Source organism: Camellia sinensis, chromosome 6 (genome assembly GCF_055761805.1).
Source record: "Camellia sinensis isolate YWXY chromosome 6, ASM5576180v1, whole genome shotgun sequence".
Taxonomy (NCBI): Eukaryota; Viridiplantae; Streptophyta; class Magnoliopsida; order Ericales; family Theaceae; genus Camellia; species Camellia sinensis.
Window position 1 is genome coordinate 86,772,447 of NC_138966.1, and position 10,076 is coordinate 86,782,522.

Consider the following 10,076-nt stretch of genomic DNA (forward strand, 5'->3'; position numbering starts at 1 on the left):
GGGGAGTTGCAATTTTTTCAAAGAAGAGTGGGAATTATCACCTTCCCATTGTTTATCTATTAGCTATAATTTTATTTATTAATTAATTATTTTATTTAATACATATAAGATTGAAAAAATAAAAATAAATGAAAAAATAAAATCAGAAAGTAGATAACATTGAACAGGGCAACACCCTCACTAGTCTTGTACAATATTTTGAACCCAAGGAAGTATCTATATTACTATAAAAATGCACCATTACACTAATGGCAGCTTATTTAGATAGCATAGCTTATACTCTTCACTGTAAACAACATAATAATCTTTGTATGGCAATGGCCTTGGTTTTGTGTTTTGCTATGATTCTTATGGCTTAATTAGCAAGACTGCCGCTGAGCGGACATCTACTGATAAATTGTTGTGAGAAACCATCATCATGAACATGAAGCATGACATCCACCACCACATCCACCGCCACGACATCCACCGCCACCACCACATCCACCACCACAACCACCACAGCGACCACCTCCCGTCCACCCACTATAATGGCTCTTCACTTTACTTACATCACCATACTCGCCACATGTTAAGCTTTCTACAACTTCACTTTCATTTCCATACTTTCCTTTGAATAGACAGTTCTTTTCTAGCATCAGCTCATTTGTTTCTTTTGAATGCTCTCCTTTGGTGATGAAGATACTTCCATAGCCCTCTTTCTTTATAATGTCTGAAAGTATAAATCCGAGTGCAATTGCAGGCAATACAAGCCATTCTTCTTCAATCTGTTCACGTCGTTTGTAAGAAAATCATTTTGAGCTTCAGTTTTAAAATACTGAATTACTTAACTAACCCTGTTTGGCAATAACTAAATAAGCTTTTTTTAGCTTTTTAAAAAAAAAAAAAAAAAAAAATCAAAAGTAAAATGTATGGTTGCTTTTTGCTAAATGAAAAAGGGTAATATGGTAATTTCAAACAAAATTGAAGTTTAAGCGACACATAAAAGTTTCTTCATAACAAAAATAAAAGTAACTTTTTTAACAATTGTCAAACACACCAGCTTTTTTAAATTCTAAAAAGTAAAACGTACTAAAAAAGCAATTGCCAAACCCCACCTAAGAAGCGCCAACACATCTATTGTGTTCATGTACATGGATACAGACACTCCTCAGATACTTCCTAACACATGTCAGGTACACATCCGAATTAATCACATTTTTAAAATCAACAAAATGTACCTTGAGAAAACCAGACTTCAAGTTGAGCAAAGCCACAGCTTTTCCATAAGGATGTTCAATAGAAAACTCAACTATGGTGATGAAGTCTTGTTCATTTTTCTTCCTCTCAGCATTCTCGAACTCATAACCCAGTTTTCTTCCTTGAAAAATGGTTACCTGCCAAAAGATAAATCAAACTGTATGAGGCTTGAAGACAGTATTGAGAAACAATATGGAATGATAATGTCCACCTTACGATTTTCGTCTTGATGGAGCGTCTGCAGATCCCTCATTGTGACTAGTAAAATTAAAGCCTCCAAAACCCCCCAAACAAATATCCAATCTTCCAAATGAAGCAAAACACGGAGTAAATACTGACCTTTCGGCTCCCTGTGAGGTCAAGAATAGGATCTTCCTTGCTAACTGTCTTCTGAAGCTGAAAGAACCATTGAGAATTCATCAAAGACCATCCTTGTCCGATGAATTCAGCAAGAACACGTGTTTCACCAGATCCTGTCATGCCAATCACTTCTGTTTTGGGAATACCGTTGATTCCTTCTTGTGATTTCTGTGGAATCCTGAGTTTGAAGCAAAAAGGCAAATAATGAAATACAATATGGTTTATGATGATATGCTAAGTTCTAGTATATCTCTAGCAATTACTGAGATAATGCATCAAAACAGATACATTATACATATTATAGCATTATGTGATAATCACTTTCCAACCAAGCAGGCCAAGAGACAATCATTGCACAAGGCTCAGGAAACTTAGGACAACATATATATATATATATATATATTAAGAAAATATTGCACAAGGCTCCCGCTAAAGCAAGGTTCAGGAAAGGCAAGATATATGCAGTGTCACAGCCTTACCCCCATTTTTAGAAAGACTTATGTGTTCCCAGCAGAATTAAAGTTTTATATACCTACCCAAATTTATGATCTAAATACAGCCTTAGCTATTCTCAATTTGATTTATTTGCAGTTATGTACAAGAAAATGGAAAATGCTGACCACTAGTCTAAATTTTTGGGTTTATAGAGTTTGAGTACCTCATTTGGATGCTGATTACCACATTACCTATGCCATCCACAACATGTGTCCAACCCTTGGCACAATAAACCCTTTCAGGGAGTGGGAAAAAAGAACCACTTGAGAATGGCTGCGGCTGAACCATGTGTAGCACATACGGTGCTTGAACCGGAGCGGTAAAAGACAGTGCAATACGAAGACTGACAAGCCTGGACTCTGCAATTCCAGAAGTGGGCACCAATTCAAACCAATTATCCTCAAACAATTTGGAAACCGGGTTAAAGAGGTCCTCCAGAGAGATCAAAGTAGTCCCTAAAGTTTTGGTTGACTTTGCTATGGGCACGTTGGAAGGTGAAGTGGACAGAAGTTCAAAGAGTAGCTCTCCAGTTGGTTCACATTGGAACGCTGCAACTCTTTTTTCCCTTGACTCGGACAAAATGTTTAATCTCCTGCTGGTGTTGAAGAACAGATCAGGCTGTTTCTTACTGAAGGAAACAAAGAGGTTGCCTGCATGCTCGGATGGTAAATTTCGTGCCCCCACAATCTCTAGCAGAACCTGAATGGTGGTTAGGAACAAAAATTACATGAAATTGACTGTAGACAATAAAAATTGTTTGAAGAAACAAGGAAATAAAACATACACAGAAAGAAGGATTTGTCTAATTCAGCTATATTATGAATATATCTACTCTTTATGTAGGCCAAGACTATTAATCTTTTAGGATCATGTTAGGATTTAATATTCATACTCTCCTTGTATAAGTTAATGTGGAATTTATCTGTGAAAATGTACAAAAATGGGAAAGGAAACAAAAGAAAACATACGGCACAGATAGAAATAACAGAAGCCTGGGATACCATTCCATTTGCCAAGTTTAACTATACAATAATTTATAAGCCTTTATAGTGCTAATTAAGCTAGGATGACTTTGGTTTGGAAAACAGAAATCCGTCACAACTATCAACTTCACGGATAGTCCTAGTGTGACATATAGCAGCATACTATTCCGAGCATAATTTCATAACCCCCAAGCTCCAAAAACTTGTATTGGTAGAGTTAAAGGTAATATAAGCACCTTAGACTACCTCTAAGTGCCTTTCTTTTCATTTTATTTTTTGCCGTTTGTTAATTTCATTCTCTTGCATCTATCTACCTTTCCCACATATATTACATGCTTAAAACAAATTTTCGAATAGTGGCATGAGTACCTCCACAATCTTCTTCTTGGGTAGTTGAATTATATCTCGACATTCAATGTTTGGAACCGCCTTCTTGCTGAGAGTGTTCAATGGCTGCACATTCACAGCTAGAGTTGAAGGAGTACTGCCTCTATACATTGCCCCTGCCCTCCAGTACCGTGAACCAAATGTCTCTTCCCACTGCCTGGTGGTTTCGCAAAACCCAACATTCAGTTTCTTTCCTTCAGCTCTATCAGAGTCCGTGTCATCGTGCTCCAATACCTTTCCCAGTATTGCCACCAAATCTTTAGAGTAGGAAACAGGATGCAATTGATGGGAGTGCCAGATGAGATCAATGTCATAAGTTGGAACACAGAAGTGGGTAATTTTTTTTTCCTTGTTCCTCTTGATGAGATGCAGAAACCCCTTGTATCGGGCTAAAGCTCCTTCAAGAAAGAGATCATCATTCATGCTGGCTCTGGATACCTGTTACATGCACACACATGAAGACTACTTAAGTAGGAGAAATGAAGGGTTTTGCCCATTCAATAAGAAAATGAGAAAAAGATATAGTTTATGATGCTGGAAAAAAAACCGTATTACAGTAGTAATTGTTATGTATATTATTAAATTATATAGGTTCATTCCCTAAGATTTTTTGAAAAACTTAATGCCCGCCCCCTTATTAGCATTTGTCCCTTGAAGCTAGAATTCTGAATCTGCCCCTAATGGTGCCGAAGACTAAAGGTTGCTGCCGTCTAAACTTGAAATGGCTAATCAATAAGACAAATGTTGAAGGCCTAGAAGTTCCGCTACAAATACTATGATGATACGGGGCATGGTTTTAAATAAGGGCATCACAATATGTACAGTCATATATCGGTTGATATTGGATAGTATTGGCCGGTATATCGATGAATAACTATAGTGGGTAATGTACTGTCCCATATTTAAAACCATAATAAGGGATATTTATCAAGTACAATGATTTGGCAGTACTTTTGGTGTAGTGTTATACAAATAAATAAATAAAAATACAATATTTCTTCACTAATTGATGTGGCATTGGAATGGGTCTGGTTTCAAATTCTAAAATTTTATTACCATATGCCATGTTATTATGAAAAGTTTGTAAAATTTGTTATTTTGTATAGGATTCTCATATTTTTCTATATTACTAGCTTTGAATAAGTAAACTATTTTGTAAAAACAGTAGGGAAAATATTCAGGATCCATTTTGTTGACAGAGCTTCCATTTGCCAATATTAATCAAGAAACAGTTGAACCTTACAGAACTTTTCTCATCACCTGGTAATAGAAAGTGCTTTGCCTTTTGACTGCTGAAACCAGATCATAATTGGTGCTTTTTGAAGCTTCCACTTTACTGTCAAAAACAGTTTCTAAAGAGCCAAACAGATTCAGATTGAGCTCATATGGTTCATTTGGATACATGATTTTCCAGATTTCTTCAGTTTGCTCTTTGGAGGTCCCATAAACAGAGGATACAACATTTTGACTGTCAAGAATCCTCCCATAAAGTTCCATGCAATCCATCTTGTATCGTATCTGAAAAACCAACAAACTTAGACCATGTTTGATTTGCCGGGACAAGTAATTTCTTAAGAAGATAATAAAATATATTTAATTTTAGCGTTCTCTCCTTAAAAGTAATTTCACACATGGATAAAATTAGAAGGAAAAAAAAAAAAAAAGTTCATATGATGGGTGTCAAGAGATAAAGTAGTGGTGTAAGTAGAATCACTCATTCCAGAATAGATTGTCGCACTCTTAGGACAATGCTGCCACAAAGGGGACCTATTTACCATTTTACACTTACTTTAAAAATTAATTCCAAAACAATATGATATTTTCAAACTTATTTCCTAATCTACATGAAAATGTGTTTGCTAAACATGGTTTTGGTAATCACGCTTTCAAATTTCCTTGTTTTGAGGTTAATTTAAAATATAACTCTATTAATACTCAAATTAAGAAAAAGGGTGGTTAATAACAATGCTTTCTATTAAAATGATTGTTATCAATCACAATTTTCACCAGAATTTGAATAAAATTGAGAAAACGTGAACGTAGTTTGGGAACTAAGTTCAAAAAGTTTCTATCTTTCTAAATCATTACTATTATATAAAGCACACAATTCATAACTTGAAGTTTCATTGCGCTATTTTATTTCCCAATAACTGCTAAAATTCCAATAACTAACTATTAAATCAGTTTCTTCAATTTAACTAATCTTCTTCATTCATCAAACTGTCGCATCGCATCACATTGGTAAAAGATTTCATTCTGAGATTATTTAATCCTATCCTGCTGTTATCTTTGAATCAAATGTGGAACTTAGTTCAGTAGTACAATATGAAAAACACTGAAAAAACAAAGACATACCGGATTGAGCCTATGACAATGCCAGATCCATTCACAGTCAAGAGGCACAACCAAAGGGCCTTCTAGAAACCGAGACTCGGTATGTTTGGCAAGTAATGGAAGCCAAAAGTTTTTGTACCTGATGAATTAGAAAAAACCTTCTTCAGTTAGTGATTACAATCTGACCCGTCCCGTTGGGATCAGGACAGAGACACAAGGGAATACAACATACTCTGCAATGGGGTAATGGTGAATTATTTTCATCTATTGTTTCTTGCAGAAAAACTTCAGACAAATATTGCTTTGTTAGTTCCAAAAATGGTGAACATTTTCGATCATATGCCACGGCAAGAGTTTATACAGGTTGTTGTTACACCATATATTACATGGTTTCACAAGGTCAATGATAGGTTCCGAAAAGTACACATTTAGAGCCCTCTAAGTTATGCTTGCTATGTCCATAATCATTATTTGTCTGAGTTGTGTTTGGTGGCCCTATTCCTTTCCGAGGTCCATTTCGAATGATCTAAATCGTCCAAGAAAAGCATCAATGTAAAAAAATTATGTTGATCAATGATCGGATTACATTTGTCTTATAAAAAATAGAATTGACACTTTTCTCCCATAGACTTTGATTCAGATTTTACTTTAGTCCCTTCAATTTGAACAATTTAATCCCTATACTTTTAGTCTAGTTTGAATTTGATCCTTCGTCTAAATGTCTGTTAATTTTGTGTATATAAACACCTTAAAAAATTGACAATTATCCTAAATTGTTAATTTTAACCTCTATTTTGGACATAATGACCAAATTAAAATTACACTTGAAGTGTAGGGACTAAATTATTTAATTTGAAATTATAGAGACAAAAGTGAAATTTAGATCAAACTATAAAGGTAAAAAGTGTAATTAATCCTTTAAAAAATAGTTTGTTTTCAAAATCATACATGATCGGATCATGTAGCTACGGATATCTGATCAATCTAATTTTTTCAATGAATTATCTTCTCTACAACTCCTATAAAATGAACAATTTGAATCACCGAAATGGGTCCAAAAATTGAGCCCAATATGCCCAACAACATCTCTCCTATTAGATCACCAACCAATCATAGAGAACTTTCTTAAGATCTATATTAGCTCAACAAATAAGTACATTTTGTTTGAAGAGTATGTACCTATGTATGGAAGAGTCTAATGCAGGGCCATCATAGAGGCATCGGTTCCTGTCAACAGCAGCAAGGAACTGCAGCTGCTGCTTGGCTGCAGCCACAAGGTCTTGGCTTACCACAATCTTCTGCGCTTCCACCCACTCTAGCTCTTGATGCTTCTCCATCTTCTCCTCTTCCAAAAAAAAAAGCAGCCTACTAACTAAAACACCATTAATTAGAACATTATTAAACATTAAAATTCCTAATTTTGGTTTTAGACATTGCATAAAACTAGATTAATCACATAAACTGTTCCTAAAATACGTGTCAGGTATCATTTTGGTTCCCAATGTTTAACTACATCCATTTATACATGTTTTGGTCTACCGTTAACAACGGAAAGAAGGGTATTTTTGTCAAACCACATTTAAAAATCAACAAAATGAAAAGAAAAAAAAAAAAAAGTCCTTAAATATGTGATTTGTTTCATTTTGGAACTCAATATTTTCAATTATGTCAATTTAGTGACATAGGTGGGTTGATGAAAATGCTCTTACTTTTGTAATCAATTGTAAATGAAAACAAAGGTAGAAACTATTTAGTAACAAAATTAATAGGTTGAGGACCAAATACAGTGGGAATTATTTGTGTAATTAACCTAAACTACAAATTGTAACCGTACTCCTAATTGGTTGTGAAAAAAAGGAGGAAGGGTTCTGTTGTGCCCATTAGGGAGCATTACATCAAACTCGTTTCAACAATTTCAATTGTTCATATTATAGGTCTCATCTAAGATATTATTATGTAAAAAATTATATTGATCGGATTTCGATAGTCACATGATCTAATCAGATTTATTTTGAGAAATATAAATGGTAAATGTGATTTTACAAAAAAAGTGTTTATATATTTTCTTTTGAAAAATGATATAATCACGTGATTACCAATATCTGATCAACCTAATTTTATATATAAATAATCATATAAATTATATATAAATAATAAAAAAGGGGTTAATTTATATTTTTAAATCCTGTACTTTAACTCAAATTTTACTTTGATCCCTATAGTTTCAAATTGAATAATTTGATCCCTGTACTTTAAATCTAGTTTTAATTTAGTCATTTCATTCAAATATTTATTAATTTTTTTCTACATGTACACTTAGGAGACTGATAAATATCCCCATATTATTAATTTTAACAATTAACTTGAATAGAAAAACCAAATTGAAACTAGAATTTAAAGTGTAAGGATCAAATTGTTCAATTTAAAACTATAAAGATCAAAGTGAAATTTGAATCAAATTGCTAAAGTGAAAAGTGTAGTTAACCTAAAAGAAAATTGCAAAAAGATTGTCTTTTATACAAAATTTGTTGAAAACATAAGCATTATTTACCTGAAAGTGTTGGGAAATATAGCCTCTGTTGAATCAAAGATGAGCTATTAGTTTTTGGCAATTTCACATGCTATGTCTGCTCTATCTATACAAAGTTGGTTGTTATTTATAAGGTCCAATTACAAATTAATGTTCTCCTCAAATGACCAATATACCCTTGGTTATGTTTAGTTTTGTACATCAAGAAAGAGATCATAACTTCATTAATGTATTCCATTATTTTTTGTTTCATTTTGATTTCATGCCCAAGGTCTTCTCCTAAAAATGGGCAGATTAAGCGCAAATGAATATCGTACCTGCAAATTTTCATGCGTCTAAGGCTCTGTCATGAATTTCTTTATAATGGTTTCGTAATTGTAATTTAACGATTCAAGTTTAAAATTAAAATAAAATAACATAATTTTTAAATGTAGGGTAACATTATTTTGTTTTAAACTACTCCTTTTAGACTTTCTTTGGCAAATGCTACAAAGTCATTATTAGGCATTTTTAAATTTAAAAAGTAATCAATCAGTTATTGTTTGTATATCTTTCGTTAAACAAAAATATATCATATTGGTCCCATTCATTCTTTGAGATAATTATGAAATTATGTAGTTTCATATATTTTATTGAAAACCAATATAAGAAATAACGTGATTATAACTGTTAGATCAATTTAATTTTTTTAGCAGATCACAATCACATGTCTTTTTATAATATTTTTTACTGCCTATTCAGAATGGATGCAGGCTTCATATTATGTGATGATATGAGGTTCACTCATTGTGAGTAGACAGTAAAAAAATTATTAAAAAAAAATGTGATTGCAACAGACTAATTTTTAAAGAAATGATTTATTTAGGAAGAATTACAGGTCAGTGGGATAAAGAAAAAAATTAGAAAAATATGTAGAATACAAATCATTTTATAGTGAGGTGCAAAGTGAAATACTGTTTGCACCCCTTCATATTTATTTAAATTTTTTTCCTTGTCTTGCTAGAATGTAATTTCTCCATTTATCTACAAAAAAAAAAAACCTATTAAATGAACAAATGATATCATTAAAGAGGAACTTGTGATGAGCCACGAGTTAAAGGTAGACTAGTATAGTTTAGATAAAGATTAATGCTTCCTACCCCCCACTGGGGGTCGACCCCCAGTGAGGTGTCATTGGGGGATTGGCCCAAAAAAAACTTTTTTTTTTTTTTTTTTTTAAGTTTTCGGCCAGTGGAGGCGCGCCACGTCACTGGGGGCGCGACCCTCACTGGGGTATGCAGCGCGGTTGTCAGATAAAATTGCCCAACCTACTCATTTTATTTGGCGGCAAGGTACGTGTAGGCCCTAATAAATATTTTTTAGGTACTAAGCAGCTAGAGTGATTGGACTCTCGTTATTTGGTGGAGTCCACTCAAATTACAATTGAACTGGGAGTTAACCTTAAGATTAAGGATTATCAATGGGCCGAGTCGAGTTTACTCAATTCGTAATTATTGTGTTTAAATTTCATATTTTGATAAGTCTTTTGGGCTTTGATTAATTAATGAGTTGGTACGAGTTGAATCTATTTAAAAAATTAACACCACATTTCACCCAAAAACTCAAATCTTATTGGCTAAAATCAAACCGAATCGGACTATTCATTTTTCATTATACTTATGTTACTAAGTTTTATATATTTTTCATTCACATGTTTTTATTATTTTCATTACTTATTTTTGTTGTTTACTTTCCAATATAATTCAAGT

The 10,076-nt window shown here is 33.3% G+C and overlaps 1 protein-coding gene across 1 annotated transcript; it reads right to left on the reverse strand.

Annotated features, from left to right (window-relative positions):
* Positions 1 to 416: 416 nt before the first annotated feature.
* Positions 417 to 7,150, reverse strand: LOC114282530 (glycine-rich domain-containing protein 1). Its single transcript, XM_082876218.1, has 8 exons — positions 6,978 to 7,150; positions 5,820 to 5,937; positions 4,725 to 4,982; positions 3,447 to 3,902; positions 2,258 to 2,793; positions 1,579 to 1,777; positions 1,221 to 1,376; positions 417 to 767 (listed from the first exon to the last, which is right to left on the reverse strand). Exons 1-8 carry the CDS (start codon positions 7,133 to 7,135, stop codon positions 417 to 419), a joined length of 2,232 nt encoding a protein of 743 aa, XP_082732344.1. The 5' UTR covers positions 7,136 to 7,150.
* Positions 7,151 to 10,076: the final 2,926 nt, after the last annotated feature.

Coding starts and splice junctions, on each gene's coding strand:
- LOC114282530 (XM_082876218.1), bottom strand. CDS start 7,135: ATGGAGAAGCATCAAGAGCTAGAGTGGGTGGAAGCGCAGAAGATTGTG. Junction 4,983..5,819: donor ATTGTCATAGGCTCAATCCG/GTATGTCTTTGT, acceptor TTGGTTTTTCAG/ATACGATACAAGATGGATTG. Junction 1,377..1,578: donor ACCTCACAGGGAGCCGAAAG/GTCAGTATTTAC, acceptor ATCTTTTGGCAG/GTAACCATTTTTCAAGGAAG.